The 24,599-nt window shown below is 35.6% G+C and overlaps 4 protein-coding genes across 4 annotated transcripts; 1 reads left to right on the forward strand and 3 right to left on the reverse strand.

The window, feature by feature from the left end:
* Positions 1 to 168: 168 nt before the first annotated feature.
* LOC146132271 (uncharacterized) lies at positions 169 to 3,791 on the reverse strand. Its single transcript, XM_083397259.1, has 6 exons — positions 3,616 to 3,791; positions 3,110 to 3,351; positions 2,756 to 2,857; positions 2,121 to 2,261; positions 1,437 to 1,563; positions 169 to 982 (listed from the first exon to the last, which is right to left on the reverse strand). Exons 1-6 carry the CDS (start codon positions 3,769 to 3,771, stop codon positions 653 to 655), a joined length of 1,098 nt encoding a protein of 365 aa, XP_083253385.1. The 5' UTR covers positions 3,772 to 3,791; the 3' UTR covers positions 169 to 652.
* A 281-nt stretch (positions 3,792 to 4,072) lies between these two features.
* On the reverse strand, positions 4,073 to 5,202 carry LOC146132272 (N6-Methyl-AMP deaminase-like). The gene has a single exon (XM_083397213.1). It carries the CDS (start codon positions 5,200 to 5,202, stop codon positions 4,147 to 4,149), a length of 1,056 nt encoding a protein of 351 aa, XP_083253339.1. The 3' UTR covers positions 4,073 to 4,146.
* Positions 5,203 to 12,040: 6,838 nt separating this feature from the next.
* Positions 12,041 to 18,636, forward strand: LOC146132273 (uncharacterized). The gene is made up of 8 exons (XM_083397260.1): positions 12,041 to 12,301; positions 13,852 to 14,024; positions 16,182 to 17,026; positions 17,154 to 17,228; positions 17,674 to 17,741; positions 17,825 to 17,840; positions 17,906 to 17,953; positions 18,023 to 18,636. The coding sequence occupies exons 1-8, from the start codon at positions 12,275 to 12,277 to the stop codon at positions 18,634 to 18,636; spliced, it is 1,866 nt and encodes a 621-aa protein (XP_083253386.1). The 5' UTR covers positions 12,041 to 12,274.
* A 307-nt stretch (positions 18,637 to 18,943) lies between these two features.
* On the reverse strand, positions 18,944 to 24,565 carry LOC146132274 (flavin-containing monooxygenase 5-like). The gene is made up of 12 exons (XM_083397485.1): positions 24,418 to 24,565; positions 24,056 to 24,227; positions 23,846 to 23,914; positions 23,596 to 23,711; positions 23,191 to 23,333; positions 22,328 to 22,413; positions 22,136 to 22,262; positions 21,536 to 21,724; positions 21,073 to 21,223; positions 20,159 to 20,262; positions 19,863 to 19,961; positions 18,944 to 19,243 (listed from the first exon to the last, which is right to left on the reverse strand). Exons 1-12 carry the CDS (start codon positions 24,524 to 24,526, stop codon positions 19,013 to 19,015), a joined length of 1,596 nt encoding a protein of 531 aa, XP_083253611.1. The 5' UTR covers positions 24,527 to 24,565; the 3' UTR covers positions 18,944 to 19,012.
* Positions 24,566 to 24,599: the final 34 nt, after the last annotated feature.

Consider the following 24,599-nt stretch of genomic DNA (forward strand, 5'->3'; position numbering starts at 1 on the left):
GGAAAAATGCAATAAATAACGGAACAATTTCCTAAATTGTGGACATTTAATGTGTGTTGCGTAAAATTAAATTTTTGTTTAATTTTAAATTACAGTAAGCGAAAATTCTGGTAATGGCCCTGCCATCTATTTGTCTTACTTTTCTGCAGGGCTCCTTTTGGAAAAATTGAGACATTGTTATAACATATTTATAATATAAATTAAGTGCAAAGACCAAGTATAAATGTCACGAATAATAAAGGCACGGTAGAGCAGCACGACATAAGTTTGAGTGACAAACAAGTCACAAAATCACAAAACAATTAAAAGCATTTACTTATTTTTTTATCGATAGTTTAGCTACGGCTAATAAAAAATAATATATTTTTTAAAACGAATATATATTCGAAACAATTTAGTTATCAAAATCAAGATACATTCGTATGAAAACGTTAATACCACTACTTCGTCTTACAGAACCTCTGCCTTTTGCATTTTTGATTGATAAAATACAGTCGACTGGGTACAAACACATAATGCACTAAAAAAGGACAAATTTTATAAATGATCGTTTTATAAAAGAGCACATCGCGGTAGGTGTCTAGTTAAATAATAAAAGATAAAAAGAATCGAACTGAACCACGTGTACTGTGGATAGTGTTGAATACTCGGGCTACGATTGTGCGTTTTCGCCGTGCAAGCTCTCAGTGTCGGGGTTAGCAGCTGCGCTCGGATGCAAAGGCCCGGAATCTGTATTTTTCTCCAAGGCAGGCTCCTCGTTCGCTACTGCAATCTCAGATGATGTTTGACCTTCTGCGGGCCCTGCCTTCTCTGAAGAAACAACACTTTTGGTCGTTTCGGCCGATTTTGTTTCCTGAAGAAGCCTTTCTTTTTCTAGTAGCTGCTCTCTTAGCTCTTGCTCCTTTCGCAGCTGTTCCTGTTTTGCCTCCAGCTCATCTTCTTCAACATCCAACTTGTTCATGAGTTCTTCCAGCTTCTTTGCCTGTTAATGTGTAAGCCGAAAAAAAAGTGTTTTTACTGTTTTATGACAGACTAAAATGCTTTAGTTGTCTGCTTATATTAAAACAATTAAAAGCATGAAGCTAATGGCGTCCCAACATTATATGAGGCCCTTTGTATATTATATATAAACCACTTATTTCCAATTTGCGGAATTAACTGTAATTCGCTTACCTCTTGAAAAAAATTGAATTGTTTACACTTAGGTGCGCGGTTAAACTGATATCGTTAAAAAACATACACAATGTCTACGAATTTTGCACTAGTATATATGCTTTGCGTATTTAAACCAAACTCACAATTATATATATATATATATATTTTTTATATATATATATTTTTTTTATATATATATATATATATATATATTTCAGTTGTTTTGTTAAGTTGTAATGTGTGGAAAATTTAGTTTTTAATTTTCAACAAAGTTTGGGTACCTTTCTCTCTTCATTAGCTTGTATAAGGTGGTAAAGATGTTCAGTCAAGTCCTCTTTTTTTGTCGTTTTAAAGTGTAGGTCCATTTTGGCCTCAACATACTCTGATTCTGCTTTCGTAAACCTCTTTCTGCAATAGTATAGCAAAATAAGTTGAAGTGAAATGTGAGGTGTTGTTGATAAGCAATTTAATAATAAAACAAATTCTAGAGTTTAGATCAGGGGTGTCCAACATGAGGCACGCATGCCTAAACCAAATAAAAAAATGGCATGCAAGCCCCCCAAAAATGCAGCCTATTGTCAAAAAAGCTAAATTTGGTATACAGCCAATTGCCATTGTTTGTTCACAATACATAACAATCCCAGCAATTAGGATAACAAACAATTACTTCTGATATTATAACATTAAATTGTATAAAAGCGCTTTTAATATTAGAAAAAAAAAATAGTTGCTAGACTTTGGCACGGGAAGAAGTTATGAGATAAAAGTTGGCATGTCAGCATGTTTGAGTGGAACACCCCTGGTTTAGATGAAAAATTCATGTATTGTTGATAGTAATAAAATGTGTACCCTCGTTTAGACAAAGCTGTGTAATTTCATAAAGTTGGTTAAGCATGTTTCCCTCATTAATTTTACCACAAATGGTCTGTAGACTTTTAGCAAATAATGCCTTTAATTATCCTTACTGTGCCTGGGAAAAGTCCATACAGGCTTCCTCGATTTTGTCTCTTAAAATTGAAACATCATTGTTGAGCATTTGATCAAGTTTTGTTAGCTCATCTTGAATTTTTACAAGCTTGTGAGATTCAGCAAATGCCTTCTTTTTCCTGATAAAAAAATAAAAAACAAAAATAGGGGTTTTAAATTTGGTGTATAATATTCAGTTTGGGACCAGTCACTGTCAGTTAAGCATTATCTGACTGTCTGATATATATATATTTTATAATTTTAATTAATTACCAAAAAAGTTTGTATAAGCCAGAATTATGAATGGGAAGCACAAACCCTTCAGGATGTTTTTTACTTTTAAGATTTTTTCAACACACTCTGATTGAGTAAATCTGGTGCAAACTTTCCAAGATTGATTACTTTATTTCCTTTAATACTACCTATATACCACTAAACTGCTATATATAACAAAGCAGTTCTTCAAAATACCTAAATCTGACTGTATGATTCTTATTGCAATTAAATTCAGTAAAAATACTGATGAAGCTCTTACAGGAGTAAAATATATTTATTATCTTAACAAATAGATTTTTGGTTCCTCATTTTGCAATGACTTTGAACCCAATTTGGACTAAAAGCCAAACACTATTACCTTTGAGCAATTTCATTAGCGAGCATCTCCTTCTTTTTTTTGTTCTTTTCTTCCATTTGCTTTTGACGAATACGTACATCTTCCAATTTAATTTTCTCTTTTCTAATTAAAACAATCACAAAAGTACCTACTACAGTATTTTACAACTAAATTGTAAACATAGAGAAAAAAAGCAAAAAAAAATAAAAAAAACGTTGATGTTAATTGTCCTGTATTAAACTTTTTAAGTGTAAAAAATATCAAAAATTAGTAGTACAAGAGTTAGTCACCTTAAGCCATACATAAAATATAAGTTTTTAAATATTTATTACTAAATTGGGTACAAAAGAATCCATTACAAAATATATATCTTACTCCTTAATAGTATCATCATCCAAAAAAAATTCTCTTTCTTTAACAGTTTTAGTGCTGGCTGTTTCAACTGAGGATAGAATTGAATCTTTTTGAACAGTCCCCTCCTGAGTAGTCCCTGACTTTTCTCTAATAACTGGTTCTACAACATTTTCCATCTTTGTTTCAGGTTGAGACAATAGAGCAGCTGAAGGTACATTGGATGGAGTAGAGTTGTTTCTTTTTACATTGCTTGCTCGCTTTACCTGCCAATAGTGGAATCTAGTTAAATATAAAATATGAGCAAATACATAACTGTGGTAGACAAATTTAGCTACCAAAGAACAACCAATTTTTTTCAAAACAACAGTGGATATACCGGTAACTTCCAGTTCAAACAAATTTTAAAGTTAATAATTTAGAAGATTTGCTTTTAGTTATACTTAAGTAGCAATGCTAGATAAAATATTTTTTCATCAAAAATGTGAGGTATCATTTGTTTATTTAAATATCTTATTGAAATATATTACATTATTAGGCGCTCTTTTCGAGTTTAGAGTAGCTTGTCTGCTTTTTACAGCAACAGGCTTAGCAATTTTCGGCTGACTTTTCTTCTTGTTGTCTGGAGTCTCTCCACATTTCATCCTTTCGATGTCAGCATCGCTAAATCCTACCCAGTCAGCCATTAAAACCTTAATTTTTATTAGATTTAATCTAAAAATTGAAGTAAGCAGCCTATTTTTTAAAAAAAATTAGTAATTAGTTAAACATATATGTACACATGTATGGTAATCTCAGTGACACCTGAGCTTTAACAACTACTCTTGTTTTCAGTATGCATGAATACAGTGGAATTTTTAAAAATATATTTAGCTAAAAAAAAAGAAGAAAACTAGAATGCTATTAAAATTTAAATCTTAAAATATCAAATTTAAACACAATAAAAGTTAAAACATTATTGGCCTAAAAACAAACATAAGATTAGGAACAAAATGTTATGGCACATCTGAAGATTTTGTTTTACTGTATTACAAAAAACCTGTTGTAATTTTGCATATTAATTACCAACCATTTTGGGCTTTTTTGTTTAAAAAGTCTTTCCTGAGGTCATTTTTCACTGCAAGATCAACAAAAGCATAATCTATTCCTTCAAGAGCCAATTCAAACATCTGCGAACGAGAATAGCCTAGTGCATCAGACGCTAATTTGTATTCCCTGGATAATGTAGTAGCAAATATACCCTTATCGTCAGTACAAACCACACATGGATGACTGTTATTGCTGTTTCTCCACATGGTTAAATGGTGGAGTTTGGGATCCGCAGGACTCGTCTGGGTCTTTATGTTGGAGGTAATGCACAATTCTAATGGGATTTTTCTCTGAAGAATCTCCTCAAAAAGCTTGGGGTCATCTTGAATAAAGGTACCGTGACCAATCCTATCCAGCGGCAAATCAAGTAGTTTTCTATCATCTTTTAATCTACCAGTAATTTCGGAAGCATGAATACTAAGCTTCAATCCAGATTGCTTTGCTTTAAGCAAGGGCCCAACAAAATGTTTAGCTTCACCTCTATATGGATTGCCACTTAAATCTATGCCTAATATTTTTGACGTAGAAACAGCAAACTCTTCTGCAAGTTTCACAGTTTCAAATGCATCTAAGGCAGGACATGCTCTATCTATTGAAGGCAGATAACGAACATCAATGTGATTATCATTACTTGAGTTCTCATACTCATACTCAGCTATACCATTTAGTACACTTTGAATGTAAGACCGTTTGGTCAAGCCGGTGGTGTTTAAATCCCTTGGTGTGCTTCTCAACTCTAAGTATCGTACACCATCATTCGCAAAATCAGTTATTACATCTTTTGTAATACCCTTCACAGTTTCTGCATCCGTAACAAGTTCATGAAGAAGTTGAAACATTTTAAAGCAGTCTGCCATTGTGCGCAGTTCACCCTTGTTGATAGTTACTTGATCAGCATCTCTTACATTCTCACTTTTCTGGAATAACAACCTTTTTAGTGTATCTCCATTAAGCGACCCACCCAGATGAGCATGCAGCTCAACTTTAGGAAGCTGCTTGCAAAAATCAAGATCAACCAAAGCATCCATCCCTATTTTCCATAAAAAAAACAATAAATAGGGGCTTAGCTTTAGCAAATAGTCAAATACTATGCTTCTATAATATTCAGCTATGTATAATAGTGATAAGAACACTGACATCAATTATATTATCATGAAACCAAGCACGTTGCCATAATTCTTTTTGGAATTGTAAATTTAGAAAGGCCAGTTACATTTTACATTTTTTTTAAATGGCGATTCACACCATTTCCATTGTCCTACGTATTACTTCAACGTATTTTACCTTTAAAGCAATTGTCCCTACATAAAACATGCATTTTTTAGGATATGAAACTATGAAAGACCAAACTTGGACAGATATCCTCCATGGCTTGACATGACCGGAGGTATAAGATTTTTAACCGAAAGTGTACAGAAAAACATAATTGCACACCTGCAGTGCACATCTTAAAATTTCCGTTGCACGCTGCAGTAGCAGTGCACACCCGAGATCAAAAGAAGTCTCGTTAAAACCGGCATTAGAGAGTATATACCTTCAGGCTATTTCCTAGTTTAAATATATATTACACTTAGTATTTGCATTTGACCACGATCCACAAGCATATAGGCCAACTCGATACGTAAAACCGGTAAAACCACTTCCCACGCTACATGTATGATGCAGCTTAGGTGTCGTATGATGCGTAGTCGATGGGTCTTGCAGTTAAACTTACTCACACGTGAAACGCTATACGCTTGGCTAAACACAGTAAAAATCCTATGTTCACGCAATTCGTTATACATTTCCCAGCAAAAAGGTTTACGACAATTATGGGTCAAAAAGTCTGACTGTTATACATCAATGTGTTAGTTAGCAATGGTATTAACCCTGGACGAAAAAATATTTTATGCCTATCCGAGATTAGACTTTTGCCCAGCGTTCAAATTATTAAATCGACGCATATCATTTTGGTTAAAGTGTGGGTAGTGGATTAGCGATTGGGTTCGGGTGGGTAGTAATAATTATTGAATTCAAGTCACTTTATCCAAGTCAAGTCATTTTCAACAAATAGCAAGTCAAGTCTAAAAATGCTGGTTCACACTATAGACGCGTTAAGGCCAGGGACGTACAGTCAGGGGAGGCAGGCATGGGCGCCCGCACGGGGGAAAAGGGGGGGGGGGGGGGTATTTACCTTTTTGTTCGTTTTTGTCTTGGTTTAACAAACTGTTCGAAGCGGCGTGATTTTTAAGAGATTGGATCACGCGTCTTAATCTAATGCGAAACCAAAATCGAGCGCAAACGCCGTTTTTCGTCTTTAGTTTGGTCGATCGTAAACGCTGGATAGTTTTCCTCTTTCGTTATTTGTTTAGGTTGAGTGATTAGCAAGTGTGTATTCGACAATTGACAACGCTAAGTCAAACCTTCTTTCTTTTTTTCTCGCTAAAAACGTGGAGTTATACGCAGTATGTTCCTCGCTGTTCGGTCTGTGCGCTAATATCATGGTTTAACATCGACATTTGTTTAACTGGAGCAGATTCTTAAAAGGAGGTATAATGGTGACTGTCGTGCGCGTTCCAAAGTTACCATTTTAAGTAAAGATAGTAAATTTAGCTAACTTTGCACACAGCTCGGCGCAGATGTTGCGCTAATCGTGGCATACCCACCGGAAAAAACAATCTTCGTTTAGTATTGCACGTGGTGAAATGCGTGCTTGTAATTTAGCGCTAGTTCCGTTCATGGGACTTGAAAACTGCGCTGCTGATAGGTATATCAGTTATATCATTTATCGCAAAAGGTATATCAGTTATATCTCTACTACAAATTTTACGTTTCTATTCCTAAAGCGTGCTTATTTTTTTCTTCTTTTATTTCTGTTGCGTTATTCATATCAAGCGTTTAAGCCAGTGTTTCCCAACTGTTTTTACACTAGTACCCCCTTGGGCTCAATATTATTTCATATCGCCCCCTCATCTTGATTTACAGTAAAGTATTATATTAATCGTTGTCTAACACCATATATTGTCTTCACTTTTGTTTCGATAAGCTGTCAGTCATATATTAGGTTGTCTAACAACAGCGCTCTTCAACCGGTGTGCCAAAATTTGCATGGGGTGAACCAGTACGGAAGGGTATACAAGAGTGAATCACAAACTTTCAATGAACCATTATTATATGTCATTAAATGCTGTTTTATGACATGCAATAGTACTCGCAAGCAGCCTGCAGCCAAAATCAAACTCTCACCGACAGTGTGTAAAACTTCGGCAGCTCCGCTCGGTTTGATTGACATGATGATACTGGCATGCAATTTTTGTAAAATTTTGACATAAGTACTTTCATGTAACGCCCCCTTATGTGCGTTCAGCGCCCCCAAATGACAAAAAGACCCAAAACGCCCCCTTGTAACTCGCCAACGCCCACAAGGGGGCGGTACCGCCCACGTTGGGAACCTTTGGTTTAAGTAGTCGCGAAGAGAGGCAGCGCCAAGCCGTGCCTAGCAAAACAGTTAGATACCAAGAGCCGCATTATAACTTGGTCAACCGCAACGAACCGCATTTTACACCATTGGAAAGGTAATTTTCCTACTTCATTTCTTCCTCACTAACACAGAGCACCAAGCGCGAAAAAAAGTGAAAAATAACTTTTGGAAGTCATTGCCCCGCAGCTTATGTCTGCACAGAAACCCAATATATAAGTGCAAAAAGGCAAACGCTTTGAGTTTAACTTGTTTCAATCACGTTGTCGAAATTTCTAAAATAGATTGACTCGATTCTACAAAAAGGCAAACAGTCAAAATTGGAACTGGCAATAATCGATAACTAACCAAACAAAATCGACAAATTCTAAAAAACCATAAGTGCAGCATTAGCGTATATGAGCCGCATAAAACTGGATGAAGAGCCGGGGTGTTGGACACCCCTGGTCCTTTGCTCTAGTTAGTTGTAGAGCAAATTGTAGTTTATCTCTCATTAAGACAAATGTTTTAAGCAGTATTTACTGTGTCTTTTTTTAGTTGAGATTTGCAATAATCCCACTTCCGCGTCTGGCTAGCTAGATTTTTAATAATCTCAGTTTTACATAAACCCGAAAATAACTGATTTGTGTTCCACCGGTCGTCGGTAAAACAGCCAAAACAAAATCATTGACAACGCCAAGACACTACGGCAAAATTCCATGCAACAATGTATTTTATATTCAATCTATTTCTAATAAGTAAAAAAATAGGTCAAATTAACATATATTTGTCGATATATACACATTTTTTTCGTCAGTTTTTTTTTATAGGATAATTTTATATATTTTTAGGTCAAAAAATAATCGCCCTAGTCATTCGTTACCCTATAGTCAAGTCAAATTGATTCTCAGGATGTCCATACCTTTTGCAACAAACAGAAGTAAAATATCTCATGTATACACACAAATAAGTATAACAACACAATTTAACCAGGCTTTACACATGAACTTAAGCAAATTTTAATTGTTGGTTTAATTTCGAAATAACACTAAAAATGACACAAAACTATTCCCTTGATTGGTTATTAATTATATTTTAAGTCAGCACTGGCCTACTTTCTTCTTTTCAATGTGACTTTATGACTTATAAGTCAGAATCGTTGCACAAACTTTTCTTCCAGTCTAAGTTAAAATTATCGTAGTTTAGGTTTATTTTGAAGTATAGCATATTCTTTATAACACTCGTAAATGACGCCAAAACGGTCCAAACGACATATTAACGGCGCTGCGGTAGAATGATTATCTTCGGAATAGCTTACCGCGGTACCGGCACAAATGTATTTTCTTTTCACGAGGCAATCTGCCCAACCTTTTTTTCTTATTTTAATTGTGTAATTACAACAAAACATTAGCGTGTATTTTCTTTTCGAGGTTGGCACTGCGTGTCACTAAATTAAATTTCAAATCATGTGATGTGTTTCAAATCATGTCATATCCGTGTGTCTAAAATCGGTTAACCTAATGAAACCCTACAGCCTCTGTGAAAGCGGCATTAATGGAGTGGCGGGTTGAATTATGTGACTTATCTGCGGGGCTCTAAAGATCTATTTCTTAGTCTCCGTAAATTCTCATTAATTTTTGCATTTGGTTAAAACAGTGTAAAAATGACAAATTAACCTATAACCTAAAAACAGTTTTGTGTCTGAAATAGGCCACTAGAGGAAGGGCGCGAACGCACTGACCATTTAATCACTAATCACGTGTTACCAGCTTTGTATAACCTTCCTGAAGCCGCATGTTATAGCCGATTATTTAAAAAAATATTGGGGTATTTAACATCAAACCAAATTGCAACCTTATGTGTGTTTTTTTAAATGGAGCTACTAGTTTAGGCTTATTTGGAAGTAAAGTATATTATTTATAACACTAGTAAATATCGTCAAAACGGCCCAAACGACATAGGCTATTAACGGCGCTGCGGTAGAATGATTATCTCCGGAATAGCTTACCGCGGTACGGGCACAAATGTATTTTCCTTTCACGAGGCAATCTGCCCAACCTTTTTTTCTTATTTTAATTGTGTAATTACAACAACACATTAGCGTGTATTTTCTTTTCGAGGTGGTTTCGTGTCACTGCTAAACTATGTTTGAATTTAACCTAATAAACCAGGAATACTCGATCAGTATTAGCAAAGATTGAGATACGAAAGTTAGACTTTTTAGGTCAAATAAATATTTCAAAATAATGCAACATGTCAGTGATGCTTAAAGCGATTTATTGTTCTGTAATAGTTAGCTCATGAGGAATTAATATTTTTTTAAGTTTCTCGAAAAGGTCACCTAATTGTGCGCAAAGTATATAATTAATCATTTAATTGTCAAGATTTGTTGGTCGGTCGGTATGTTCGCTTCTGCCGTGCTTCAGTGCAGACTTGGACAACTAGATTTATTTTAGGTTTTTAAAATTAGATTGGAATTAAAATTAGAGCATTTTAGTTTTCCAAATTAGATCAGGATTAGAATTAGATCGTTTTGAGTTTTCTCAAATTAGGTTAGAATTACCGAATTCCGAAAAATAAAATTTCAACTAGAATTTGAACTAGAATCACATATAAGAATTTACATTCAATTTAATTAAATCGCAAATTCTTCTTCTAAGAAAGTTAATGGTAAATATGTGCGTGCTAATTTCAATGCCGTTTTATGCTTTTTAGACAGTAAAAATTACATACAAGTGGTTCCAACCAAAGAGTTTTAATTGAAATTCTGTGTTTTTTGACTGAGAGACTAAAATGCCGTTGGACAAAGTAGAATTTTTGGAAAAATTTGAATTAGATTAGAACTAGCATTAGATCACACAAGCAATTCACAAATTAGATTAGAATTAGAATTAGGCACATTTTGCTCTAATTTAATGAATTAGAAAACTAGAAGTATCTATTATCCAAGTCTGCTTCAGTGGGCTTCTATTTGTGGCTGAACCTTCGGAGCGGCGACGTCACACTATGCGCTCGCCTTTCCACGGTGCACGCGCTTGACCACCAACAAAACGTCACCGTACCAAACTACCTTATTTATAGTATTTTCAATTACAAACTTTTTGTAATCATAATATTCCGTTAATTTGCAGCAGTTTTCTTGCGTTTCACGCAGTTTGGTACCTGGATTACGAATTTGCATTTACGCAAGTTCTTATTAACGCAAGTTCTTATTAACAAACTTGTAGCGCCACGTATAGTGCAACGTTTAAGCATACTTTAAAAGTTAATGCCATTTAAAAAAACTTCGCTTTATTTAGCCTCCTGACGAATAATTATGCTGTCTGGAACAATACTATTTGGTTACATTTTAATTGTCAGTTTTTCTAATAACCACCGACTATATTCTATATAACGGGGGTAGTAATTCACACGTACATGTGACAATGTAATGGACAATAATGATGAAGTTTTACATTTCGTTTAATTACACAAAATTCATGTAGATTATGCAAATTATTTCACTCATTGCAGTTGTAATGGATTTACATCTCCAGACTAATACTCTGCTTAAGCTGGGCTTCGGGTATTTCGTATAGTATAACGACTTGGCCAAGAAAAGCAGGTTGCTTTTGGTTGCCTGCTATATGACCTAACGTAATTTGCTGTATAGCCAGTTGATATTATTACATATGATATAAAAGTGTGTATATTTATATATTTTGGATCGGAAACCGAAATATATATGATAGAATAGTTGTGACACATGGTAGTAGTTCTAAAATTTTTGATGTTTATTATTATTTTTACAACCAGGTATGGTTTTCCTGTGTTATATCTTACAATACCAGTGCGCCATAAGCTGGCCACATCTGTTTGAAGTGTTTTAACTATGTTGTTTAATATGCTAAAAAAATACAAAAAATTCTGAGCCTTAAAGCGATTAAAACCATACACGTAAAAGGACCAAGGTTTCACACGTCGCTTTAGGGCCATATAAGTAGCGATGTAAATGTCCCCGCGTGGCTGTTTTTAAAGGAAGCTTAAGAAAAATCGCTAAAAAGCAAATTATTTTGCCTTTCCAAAATTTTAGTTGGTGATGAAGTCGATCAGCCCCCAGAAACATCTCATTGTGACTTTTTGCTCAATTCACTTCATAAAGCTGTAAGGTAGTACCCAGACGGTGTGTGTGTTCCTGCGCGCGTACGGCGGACTTTGCTGCGCCTGAACAGTATGAAGAAAGGCATTACTACTTGTCCTTCTGATTCGTTTGTTTCCAAACACCAAAACATATTTGATATTTGTAAGTCTCTCTTATATATCATTCACTCTCAATAGGTATGTCATTCTCCCATTGTAAAAAACGTATTACGATTCCTAAATGTTCTTTTAAATAGCACACTCCCAGTATCTCAGTAACAGCGCCTGTCCGTGAATGTGTGCGTGCAGGTTTTAACAAACAATAAAGCGAGTCGAAGGAACGTCACACTACATTGGCTGGGCATTGTGTAAACTTAGTGTTGTTATAAATTTGTGAAGTTGTGGAGCTTTTGCCTCAGGTTTACGACCAGGCAACAAGTTGGCAGGTTTTTTGTCCGTTGTTAATTTGGTCGTAGTGAAAGAATTACTATCTACATGTCAGAATAAATTTTGTTTTCCTACTTAAGTAAAGCATTTAATGAAAAATGGCGCAACTGGAATCGACTAACAAGGTACGTTTGTTTTATTGCGGGCGTCTTTATCTTAAGCACTAATTCATTAAGACAATAACAGGGTTGTAATCAATTTTGTCAATCAATTACATTAAGTGCATAGTTAAGTCACTGTTTTAAAACTAATTGAGTTAATTTAAGTCATTTTGGCAAAAATACTTGACTTGACTGAAGTCTTCTGGACAAAACACAATTGAAGTCATCATTATGTCAAACTTGCATGAGTGTAACAGAAAGGTTTTCACTATAATTTTTGGAAATATTATTTATTCCAATTTTGACAACTTGTGTGCTATATGTTTTGTTTTTTATTTTTTTAGTTGTGATATTGCTCATTTAAGAGTAGCCCTGTAGTGCAGCGGTAGCGTTTTTTTCTGGCGACCAATTACTTAGCAATAATTTTCGCCTACTGATTAAGTGTCAATCCAGTGTTATTGGGCGAGCGACTAACGTGATGCCAGGTGTAGAGTTTGCAATTTTTGTTTAATGTGTGTTGTAAAAGTAACATTCCTTAATAAAACGTGCTTGTGATGTACAAAATGCGATAGGCTTACGGAGTTAATCAAGGTAAACGGTAGGCCAATTATTCCGCAATGTTTTACGCATAGCGTAATTGTTAAGTATATTGGTTACACAGAACAGGTAGAGGTAACTTTCTATTCTTTGCAGCAAAATTTTACAATAGGACACGTTTGTAGCAAAGTAAAACTAAAACACAAACAGTGTTTATAAAACGGAATAAACTGCCGAAAAATGCACTCACATATTGCCAAAATACGACCTGGTGTTTGTATCATGTTTTGTTATTTTTTATTTAGTTATGCATTACGCTTTACCCAACAGCTTCAATAGGCGGTTCTTCAATTACTGGTAAATTATTATTACCCTTTCCCTTCCAAAAAATAAACGAATAATAATTTAAGAAATTGATTCGATATTCTGAATTCGTTATTCTATATTCGAAAACTAATTATCTAGAATCCCCTGAGATTCTATTTTAAACATCCGTATTTTCAAATTAGCCTAATCAACTGGCACTTTTTATGAGGGGTATCGAGTGGAATTTCAAAATTTCACAATTTTGTTTTCAATTAGATACGGTATTTGGTGTACGTCGTATTTATCCCAATGTTTAAATGAGGATGACCTGTATAGTGTACATGTCTGAATCGATGTACTTTTTGGATTGGCTGCTTCGCTGGTTTTATCGACCTCTCACTCATAAACTATGGGGTTTATCACACCCCGATACTCACTCCCAAGCTTTTAATCACGAACTTTAGATGTGTTTTCTATTAGACTTGAAGGCCAAGGTTTTGTTTTATTAGTCGATCTAGGTGGGGACCAGTCTGTAATTTGAAAAAAAAACATTGTTTTAAATTGCTTTCGATGTCTAAAACGCCATTTTTACTGCAACACTCACGTATAAAGCGTACTATACGATATAAAACTCTTAACGTTTCATTTTATGAACGTTATCACGCCTGTGCTTCAATTAGTGGATTCCAGTAATCACATTAAGACTAAAAAACACGTGTTTTGGTTTGCAGATAATTGAGTATGCCTCACACCATTTCAATCGCTTTGTTGACAATTGGGGCAATCTTGGCTCCGGTTCATTTGGCAGCGTTTGTCTTGCAAAGCACGAAAGCCTTGGTGTTGTGGCGGTCAAATGCATTCCGTTCACTGGAGGTAGACACGAAACTAACCAATTGAAGAAAAAGTAAGCGTGCGCTATATATTTTACCAGATTTATACTATGTAATTTATAACTACGTGTGATAAAAAATCACTGATGTGATGTTATATAACGGCTATAATTCAGTGGTTCTCAACCTTTTTTCTTTCGTGGACCTTTTACTTTGCAAAAAAATTATGTGGCGCAATAAATTAAAAAACTGTAAAATAGGTTTAGAACAAAAGACAGCAGAACATATTTCAAAACATGTTATTTATTCAACCGTGCATTGGTGATACTTGCGGCTAAACAATAAATTTACATTCCTTTTTAATTCCTTGGCTTGCGAGTTCCGCTTTTTTGGTCCGCGAACTGATAGTCTATATATAAAAACCCATGATATTTTGGCCCATTTTTTTATGTAAGTAAGCTTCGAACATTTAAGTTGTTTATTGTGTTACATTTACGAATGTATGAAGATGAGTTGTAGGGATGCTCAAAGTAGAATATCGAATCCTTGGATTCGAATCCAGATGGGATTCGCGTGTGGTAAGTTGGCCTGTCGCCGCGGCGACCAATTTATAGTGCTTGCTTTAAATGTAACCTCGTAGTGCAGTGTCAGCGTTTTTTCGGGCGACCAATTACCGCGACGCGATAACGTTCGTCTAATAATTAAGTGTCAATCAAGCGTTATTGAGCGAGCGGCTAACGTGTAATGTCAGGTGTGGAGTTCGCAATTTCCCTAAATGCGTTAAGTTGCAAAAGTAACATAGCGTTGCAAAACGTGCTGGCCGTCCACAAAATGCGCTATGAGGTTACTTCAGGTCAACTTTAGGCCAATATTCAAGGAAGTTATGCAGTTATGCACAACGTAATTGTCAAGAATTCGTTATGTCAATAATAACTTTGTATTCTTTGCAGTACATCATTTGACTGCATAACAGATCATGTTAGTCAAAAAAGAAGCAATAAGACTTAACAATGCTTTGAAAATCAGGACCGAATTGCTTAAGACTTCTGTGTGGAGTGTTGCATTTTCTCACTATTGGCAAAAATATAAGTTTTGAAGACAACCTGGACAGTTGACATAGTACAGTTTACAGAACGGCTTCAGATGACAGTTGTTAAGAATGTTAAACATATGAGAGAGTTTTTTAATTATAATGTACACATGTTAGAAAATTGTTTGGGCGATTTATTGCTGTGATTGTGGACCCTATAGGGTAGATTAAGATTAATCCCTTCCCCAAACAAAATCGAGGTTAAATAATTTAATAAAAATATACTAGGATTCGCTATTCTGGATTCGTTATTCTAGATTCGAAACCTATTATTCTAGAATACCTTGGGATTCTACTTTGAACATCCCTAATGAGTTGTAGATTGCTAGGTGTAAAATGATTGTCATTCCAGAAAATATGTATTAACAGCACAACATAAGTGATAGTATGCACGACGCCTTTGATCGAAAGATACTTGTTTCAAACGGTAAAACAAGCAGTCAAACAAGAATATGTAGGCGCGAAGCGCGATAATTCTTTGGGTCAGGAATGAAGTAAATTGAAAAAAAAGTTTCGAGAAATGACCTAGTGTAATTTCAACTTCTGCTATATTCAACTAAATACAAGAAATGAAAATTCCAGAGTGACTGAGGGGAATCGATTTAGTGAGTGGAACAAAATAATATGTGTTAGTCACGACTAAAAAGTAGTTCGAAACAATACAACACTAAAACAAACCTCATTAGAAAACCCTTGACCCGCTTATAAGTAACATCCTATATTGGCAACAACACAAAAAGCGCTTGATGCAATATACATTGAGCAGGTTGAATTCATGTGATTTGAAAAACGATTGTATAATCTTGCATGTAATCGAAAATAAATATTGCGTTTTATGTCTAAAGTGACTGTAAAAAAATAATTTTATATTGTAAAAGACTTGAGCTATGGCCCTCTTCCTCTGTTCACTGTAACATATTATGTTGTACCATCATTCCATCACAGAGTAAGTAAGCTGAAGCCGCGTTATAACGGCCTCTGAATTAATTTTACCGTTTGACAAGTATAATGTGCTTCGCTTGGCTAAGCACATCATATGTACTGCCAAGCAAAATCTCGATTTCTTCGTCTTCCTGCTGTCAGAGTGAAATTATTTTTCTTTTAACTACTGAAAAAATATTTTTAACTAACTGCTTTGCAGAATCCAAAACGAGTTATACGCCCTACATCAAGCGAATCACAGAAACATCGTTCGTGTCCATGGCTGGACTCAATGGACACGTACAGTCGGTCTTATTATGGAATACTTACCTGGTGGCAATTTGTGGATGCTCGTGGTGAGTGGAATTCCTGTTGAGCCTGGACTATGGTTGCAAATGTCTGTCGATATCTCTTCCGGGCTTGCCTACATCCACAATATCAACCCCAAGAAACGCTTGGCCCACGGCGACATAAAACCTGAAAACGTTCTTTTGGATCACAACCTCGTGTGTAAGATTGCTGATTTCGGAAGTGCTCAACTGTGCTCGTATACAGGTTCGTCTTCGGCCACTGGAAGCGATTCGCGTGCAAGGGAAATGACGCGCGTATACGCTGCGCCGGAACGCCTGAAGGGCGAAGTGATGCGTGTGCGAAGGGAACAAGATACGTACAGCTACGGTTTGATGACGTATGTGATGCTCACAGGCCAACGACTATGCGAAAGCGCGGACGAAGAAATCTTTATAGAAAACGTGAAACAAGGACGCAGACCTGATATGCAAGAGATAGAGGATATCATAGGAGGGCTTGCAAGTCCCCAAGATCGCGAAATTGTGAAGCTTCTCCAGAACAAAATAATTCAATGCTGGAACCATGATCGCAATCAACGGCCCGAAATGACCGACGTGAGAGACGACCTACTTAGCTTGATGAAAAAGCTGGACAAATCTACGATAAAAAAACACGCAGTAGAGGTCGTGACGAGAATGGAAATAGACGTTCCTGACCAGTCGCTCGCCTCTCTTCCTTTAAACGAAGTTTATGCTTCACGGATAGATACTGGCGGTAAATATAGAAGTTAAGAGCTTTCGGCTATTGTGGAAAATCTCAGTATAAAATTTGATTTAAATGCCTTATGCTTTTGTTAACACCCATTGGGTACATTGTGTGATATATATTCCATTTCCCACAGTAACATTGCAACAAATGAATCAAGGAAATCGAGCGGAAAACCGGACTGATCAGGGGACAGGGACGCGTTCAATGGGTGAGCACTGAGCAACTTGTGGTGTCAGGAACTTGCTTGTAGAATACTGGTAACGGGTAATTCCATTAAATTGATTTGTTATCCATTTAACACAGGGGTTCTTTAACTGGGTTCCATGGACCCTTTGGGGATACGTTGACTACTTTAAAGGTGGTCCATGACCATGAAGGCACAATTCAAATTGTGGTGTATAATTAGAAATACAAAATTTATAAGAGTTTAATTTAAAAAATACGCTTTTGTACATTCTTCCTAAATGTATTGAGACTTCATTTCATTGTCACAGTTGTTTGACCGAAAACAGTATGTTTCTAAAGATTACTGGTTTTATGACGTACGGTAGTCTCTAAAAATTTCATGCCGATCATGGTCCACGCGAACCCAATTTTTTAGGGGTACGCATTAAAGTTTAAAAACCCTAATTTACCAGAATGATGTTTTTCAGAGGGAATAGCAGAGGGTATTGGGAATGTCAATGTACAATCAGGCATCGACCCGCTTTTGCGACGCACGGTAGGATTTTTCAATGCAAAACTATAATTCACTTTTATTTCACAAGTTCACTTTTAAGCGCTTTTTGTTTTGTATGTTAACAGGATTGGAGAAACAAAGGTGAGCAATTTACTTTAAAAGTTTACATTGTGATTTTGTTTTATTTGACTATTTGCATGATGTAGACGAAGATGGCAAATTCCAAACGTTAACAGCGATGTTTCCTGACAACGGTAAGCAATAAGCATAGGTAGTGACATTGCCTCAAACGCATAAAGTAAACCATGACTTCTTTACGGCAGCTCCAACAAAAGATGTAATTAAAATAAAAGTCGAGGAGTTTTCTTCCAAGTTGCTGAAGGAAGAATACAAAGAAGCCGATGAGCTGCTGGATCAAATTGCCCACGCCATTGACACGCTTTCCAAAGCCACCGCGTCTGAGATGGATATTTTCGCGAAACAGAAATTTCGCGAAAGCAAGTTTGCCGAGGCCTTTTTGTTCTACCAGATCCTAGCAAAAATGCACTTGGCTAAACCGAAAATTAACTTTGTCGGCGTCCGAAACTGCCTTTGGGATTTACATGACACCAGTGAGGAAGCGATAAGGTCGAATGGTTCAAGCGTTCGACAGATCGACGAGTACGTAATCCCAAAGATGCAGGCCATTTGGAGTGATCTTCACCAAACAGAAAGCGACGACAGACGCCTAAAGTGCGAGAGCGAAGCTTGGTGCCTCCACTATATTGATTGTTGCTTAAAAATGGTGGACAGGCACGACGACAGGATTGCTACGTTGCGACAGGCGTTAGACTTGCTGAATGAAGGGCTTGGAAATGTCGCAAAGAAACACCAGCTCTACTCTGTCTGCGAGGAAAACATAAATTTTCTGGAAAGTCAGAATTCCAGCGGATCGTGATTTTCGGGGTACTCAAGCCACGCTATGGCACCAAACCTTTTCGTATCTTACCACACTAAATAAAGCGGGTGCCCTTTTCAAATAAAACGTTTATGGTTTTCAAATTTAACGAAGAAACTTAAAGTAGACAAAATATTTTTTGACCCTTTCTTGAAACTGCCCAAAAACTAGATAGGCTACATCACCCATTTAACTGATCTAAAGTTACGAGTAACTGTTTTTTATGCCTTTATGACTTGTTTAATATACCCGGTGTCCGCAGTGAGTTTTCTGAATTAGAAAAAAACGCGTTGGGTGTTAATTCAAAAATAGCGATTTTATTTATTGCACGGCATATCTCACGTGAAAAATTACGCATTAACAGTTGGCACTTAAATCACGACAAGTAGCGGAGTGAGTGAAACAAGAAGTAGACGAAAACTGCGGAGGCGACTATTTTAAAGAAACCGTAAATAGGAGAGCTCTTCTTTTTCCTCTTTGGCACAGCCCTGGTGTGAAGGGGGCAAAGCATTCGCCCTTTCTGGGTCATTATTAAGTTTCGTGCCTCTTTGTGTCGACCAGGCCCCGATAACCTGTACTGGTACGGCGAGGAAACCTCGTAGAGTAACTGCAAGCAACATATTTTAAACGTATAGGATAAAATTAAAAACAGACCTTTGTTCATGACCAGTTTCGCGTATGTTCCTAAAGAAAATGTGACACCGCCAAAAGGCATTTTTCTATTTGATTTTACGTACGAATTACTACTGTTACTAAGATTCCCTAAAATCTGTGCTTTGCCCCTATAAAACTTTTAAAAAATGGGTAAGAATTAAAAAAAAAATTTAAAGTATATCGCTATAATTTAAATTATTCATATTGTTGTTTAACTTATCATATCTGAAAAAGAACAGTCTGTTATAAGGCCTTGGACAAACCACTTGATTTAAAGCAACATGCTGGATGGAACTACGTTGAAGTGATACTGATCGACAGATAATATTTTTTTTACATTTCTGGACTTGTTGGTACTTAACTAAATCTGAAAACTGTGTCACTGACCCTCCATATGCCCAGTCACTCGAGCACACTTATAGTTCAGTATTGTTTTTTATTAGAATGTATTTGATTATGAGTATCACTTATTTCATATAAACTGTTTTCCGTTTTCCAACTTATATCACATAAAAAGCTTCAAATGATGCTGAACTTGTACTTAAATAAAACTGCGTGTTCAAGTTGCTTACCTTCTTTGCTAGCTGATAGTCAGTGAAGAACATCTTTAGCAGATTTGGTTTTACCCCGATTTGTTCTGCGATCTGATCCATGTAGTCGATGTGGTCGACCTGAATACACGTATAACGACTGAACGCAACCTAACAGCAATGAAAATCAATTTAGCCCCAATTATTATGTGTCAGCACTGTATTTCAACGCATTTTTTTTATTGTCTGATTTCTGTTTCTTTTTGGTTCGATTTTTCCCCCAAATTGTGCGAGAACCAAATTAAAAAACCAATAGCGATATGTAGTGAACGGCAAACCTCGATAGAGTGACGCCGACTTGCGTAGAAGCGCTTTCTCATCTTTTCTCGTTTGTCTTCAACGTCCTTTAACATTTCGCTTTTGCTCGGAAGTGCTGCCTCTCCTTGGCAAGAAGGCAGAATTAAAGTTTGAAGTTCATTCCCTCAGTTTTGTTATAAAATGATAAAAAACAAACAATATAGGTCTTTGTTTTAGTCATTAACGTATTATATTAAGTAAAAAAAAGGTTGATGAGAGAGGAAGGAATAATAGAAATAATATAACAAAAATATTCCACTTTTATAATCAGCCTAAAAAAATGTTGCTTCTAATACTGCCAGGCAGTTGGAAATGTTTTTTTTGTGTGTGTTTAATAAGTTCGAGATTTTGGTAGTTTTACCATAATTTTACACTCGAGTGATTTAGGGTTGCCCGATAGTAGGATCCGATACCCGATGCCAAGTTGCAGTATCGGTACTCTTCCGCATTAAAGATAATAGGAATTTTTGCTTTAATTTGCGATTAACCGCAGCGATTCCTACATTTAAAGGTAAATTTCGAAAAATAGTAGACCTTGAGGTTACTTAACTTCTTAACGCTAAAGCAGCAAAGCAAATTTAGGCCTGAAAACCTGGAAAAATATATCTTTGTTGTCTGTTTGAGTATAGCAGTAACGTCATTTGGTATCGAATGAAATCGCGTCACTTTTCGTCTGAAATTTTGGGCATCGGTGATTTCGGACACCCCTAGATTGATTTCTACCGGGAAGTGGACAATTGCAACTTGCTAAACTTCAGACTAGTTACATAAAGACCAATCAGATGGTGTTACGTTTGTATAACAGCATTACTAGGTGGCTAAAAATATATATTTATTAAACATCTTATATATATTATGTAACCAAGGATCTGTATTTTAAACCAAAATTATGTACCTTTAAACACGCGAGTTGCCCATCGGCATTGGAGTTCGGATATCGGATTAACTGCACCAAACGCTTGTATATGTCCGATTACAGCAAGGTTGTTTGGCGAATGGGTCATGGGCCACATGTACTTGTACAAGTTGCACTTTGTTTCTTCAACCTTAACACATAACAAAAATTGGAAACAATTTAAGTATTCGAGTAATGCATCTTTTAAGTGGAAACAATTCTGTAGACTATCGGGCAAATATCATCGTCATTTATATGTTTTGTCGCTGTAGTTTTAAAGATACAATACCACAACGAGCACTCTAAATTAATCGTACGACAGATGTCCTTTATAATATATAGTTAAGCCAATTCGTGAATGACAAAAACTGAAATTACAGTCACTTAATAAGAAAACTAAATTGTCAACCCTTCACGAGATTGCGAAAAGTGGTTTAAGGAACAACCAGGTAGGTTTATCAACCTTAAGCACGGATTCCGGGAGAAACGGAAAGCTGAATTTGTATCCGGTAGCAAGGATGACGCAGTCTATAGCTTCGCGACTTCCGTCGTCAAACAACGCAGCGCCTTCTGTAAACTCCCTAACATTCGATTTGATCTTAAGTGATCCGTTGATGACCCGATTTGGAAGGTCGTCGTTCATCGTGGAATGCTACAAACGTAAGTGCGATCAAAATGCTGGGTTTCAAGCATAGTTGAATCAATTGTAATTTGTATTTGTAATTGATTAATTGAGGCATTTTCGTTCTGTGTAATGATAATTGTAATTTGCTAAAATTTTGTCTCAATAGAGAAAATTAAAGTTTCAATAATTATGTTCCACGTAGTTTATTTTCTTAGGGAAGCGATGAGACATAAACTGTTTTCCATATTTCAGCAACAATAGAAAACCTAATTAGTAATTGTAACTGATGCATTTAATTTTTAATGTAATTGTAATTGGATTAAAATAATGTAATGGATCTAACTCTGGTTTCGAGTGCAAATATTGAAAAATACAATTTCAGTAACCCATCAGATATAAAAGTGCTTGGGTTAGGATAGTACCTTGACAATATTTTACCTGGTTCAATGGCCCGTGCTCAGGTCTTAATCCATAATGCGCGTGGTCAAACTTTTGGTTCAGCATTCCTTCTAGAAAATCTCTCGTCCATTTCTCGGGCGTGTAGTCTTTTAAAAGTTTTCGAAACCTAGCAAATAATAATCGTTTAAATTTCGGTTTAGAACTTTGCGTTTTTACTTTAATAAGAGTTACCTTGTCATGCCATAGAAATCAACGGGCATTCCGTATGGTCCTACTCTGCTAAACACCCAGGCGCCTTTCCTGGTGCTTAAATATACCTAAAACGTTTAAAGTGGTGAGGAGTATAATTAGGGCGATTAAATTATTTGTTGGCCTAAAAAAATAGAAATTTTAACATAAAAAATTAGAATTTTAATCATTTTTGATCTATAAGGAATACATTGATTTAAACAACGCTTTGTTGTATTAAGTACTGCATTGGTGTCTGGGCATCGTTACCTGATTTTTATGTTTTATTGACGACCGGCGAAACAAAGATCAGTGATGTTTTCAGGTTTATGCAAAACTCTTGAAAATGCTTCAAATACTGTACAATATAATTGCCCAAATCAGAGATACAAAAACGGCTGAAGTAGAAACGAAGTTCAAGCTAATCCTAATGCGATAAACCAGTCCTGCGTGTTAATTATGCCAGCTCGCGCATATCGTGCATTACTCTTATAAAGGTATACTAAAGTTAAAACGTTATTGCATGTATAACTTAAAACGAAAGTTGTCAGCAACTTTCAGAAAAGCACACTACAATGTTTGCTAATTCGGTAAACGATTTTTGTGCATTTTGTGACCAATTTTGACTAACAAATTTAAAAAAAATCCTAACCTGTAAACAACGTATTTTTTATTTTGCCGCAAATAAACCGCCTAAATTATAATAAACCATTGCGAAATATGACAGACATTATTAACGTGCCAATGACTTGTATAAAATTTACTTTGATTAAAGTGGGCCTTAGTGTATATTAATTTATTATCCAATCAATTAATTCGGAAATAAACTTGGTTTGGTATAAAAAAGCGTTGTACAGTAGGCCTACCTGTTTTGCATGCCAACTCAGTTCAACTGCTATGTCTACTCCTGAATTTCCCATTCCAATGACTAGCACATTTTTTTCTTCAAACCCCTTAAAGTCTCTGTAGTCATGACTATGCTGAACTTTTCCAGAAAACTTTTGTAAGCCTGGTAAAATAATATTTTTGGATTTTTTATATATAGTCAAAATAGCAACTAATTTAACAACTTTGTAAAACATGATTCCCAAAATTATATTAAAAAGTTCTTAAACCATTTTTCCCTTTTTCATACAAAGTATTTTACAATGTTTACTTGTTTTAAATTAAAAGTAAGTTACTGTTATCACATTCTTATATTATATATATCTTGAATAAAAATGATCTTATATATATGTATAAAAATACATCAATGTTTTATTCAGCTTAACCTGAAAATTCCTCAAGAGGATAATGTGGTTCAGCATGGTGACCAACTGCAACCATAACACCTTTGAAGGTTTGTTGGCACTCCTCACATGTTTCCGTATTTCTAACATTTAAAATCCTGCAGAAGTATAAAAAAATCGAAAAAAAATCCCTAGTGAGTTATATTATATCTGTTTAATTTCATTTTTTTCTTGTTTATTAGTGAAAATAAATTTATGTTTATCAATGTCTTAAATATAGATCGTCTCACACCATTTTCCATCTTTTGGTGTACAAGAAATAACTTCTCTGTTGAACTGAATGCGGGATTGCAAATTAAATCTAAAAATAAAAAGTTTTACAACAACATAACCCCAAGACATAGACATAATAACTCAGTTGGAACTGCAGAAAGGTGCAATTTAAACCAATGTGCCTGCTTTAAGAAAACGTATTTAAATATCTCTCAGGAATATTATTCACCTTTTTGCATATTGTCTGTAGTATTCTTGCAACCTTGTATGGTGCATGAAATTTGGACACTCTTTCGGCAGTGGAAAGTCTGAGTAGCACATCAACTCCTTGCTGGTGTTAATCACTGTGGATCGATAAACTGTGGCACCATGTTTAGTGCCCTCTTCCAACCTCCATAAACCTATATTGAAATACAATAAATTGACAATAAAACTAAATACTTAAAATAATCATATCGAGGTTCAGTAAGGCCCTGTTAAAACTACAAAAACATAATTTAATAAACAATCAGAACTCAAGTTTAGAGATTTTTCAAATAAAAAAACAAAATTTGCTCTGTATTAAAGTGCTATACCCAACAAAGGTTGTACCTCCAATGTCATTATTTCTTTCAAAGCAGGTTGGTTCCAGACTTTCATCAAGGCAGCATTTAATAGCAGTTAAACCACTCGCTCCAGCACCAATGATAGCTACCTTCATTGCAGCCTACTCCGCTCTTATGATAGCAACAAGCTCGCTTCCCTTCTTTCATTAATTAATGCTAATATTTACT

The sequence above is a fragment of the Ascidiella aspersa genome, chromosome 9, assembly GCF_963924565.1.
Source record: "Ascidiella aspersa chromosome 9, kaAscAspe10.2, whole genome shotgun sequence".
Taxonomy (NCBI): Eukaryota; Metazoa; Chordata; class Ascidiacea; order Phlebobranchia; family Ascidiidae; genus Ascidiella; species Ascidiella aspersa.

Bases quoted from the DNA above. Each gene is read 5' to 3' on its own strand.
- LOC146132271 (XM_083397259.1), bottom strand. From the start codon at position 3,771: ATGGCTGACTGGGTAGGATTTAGCGATGCTGACATCGAAAGGATGAAA. The intron at 1,564-2,120 runs GTAAGGATAATT...ATACTATTGCAG, and splicing joins ATGGACTTTTCCCAGGCACA to AAAGAGGTTTACGAAAGCAG. The intron at 983-1,436 runs GTACCCAAACTT...ACACATTAACAG, and splicing joins AAGCTAATGAAGAGAGAAAG to GCAAAGAAGCTGGAAGAACT.
- LOC146132272 (XM_083397213.1), bottom strand. From the start codon at position 5,202: ATGGATGCTTTGGTTGATCTTGATTTTTGCAAGCAGCTTCCTAAAGTT.
- LOC146132273 (XM_083397260.1), top strand. From the start codon at position 12,275: ATGGCGCAACTGGAATCGACTAACAAG. The intron at 14,025-16,181 runs GTAAGCGTGCGC...ACTGCTTTGCAG, and splicing joins ACTAACCAATTGAAGAAAAA to AATCCAAAACGAGTTATACG. The intron at 17,027-17,153 runs GTAAATATAGAA...CATTTCCCACAG, and splicing joins TTCACGGATAGATACTGGCG to TAACATTGCAACAAATGAAT.
- LOC146132274 (XM_083397485.1), bottom strand. From the start codon at position 24,526: ATGAAGGTAGCTATCATTGGTGCTGGAGCGAGTGGTTTAACTGCTATT. The intron at 23,915-24,055 runs GTGAATAATATT...TTTTATTTTTAG, and splicing joins TACAGACAATATGCAAAAAG to ATTTAATTTGCAATCCCGCA. The intron at 19,244-19,862 runs GTAAGCAACTTG...TGTTGCTTGCAG, and splicing joins ACTATCAGCTAGCAAAGAAG to TTACTCTACGAGGTTTCCTC.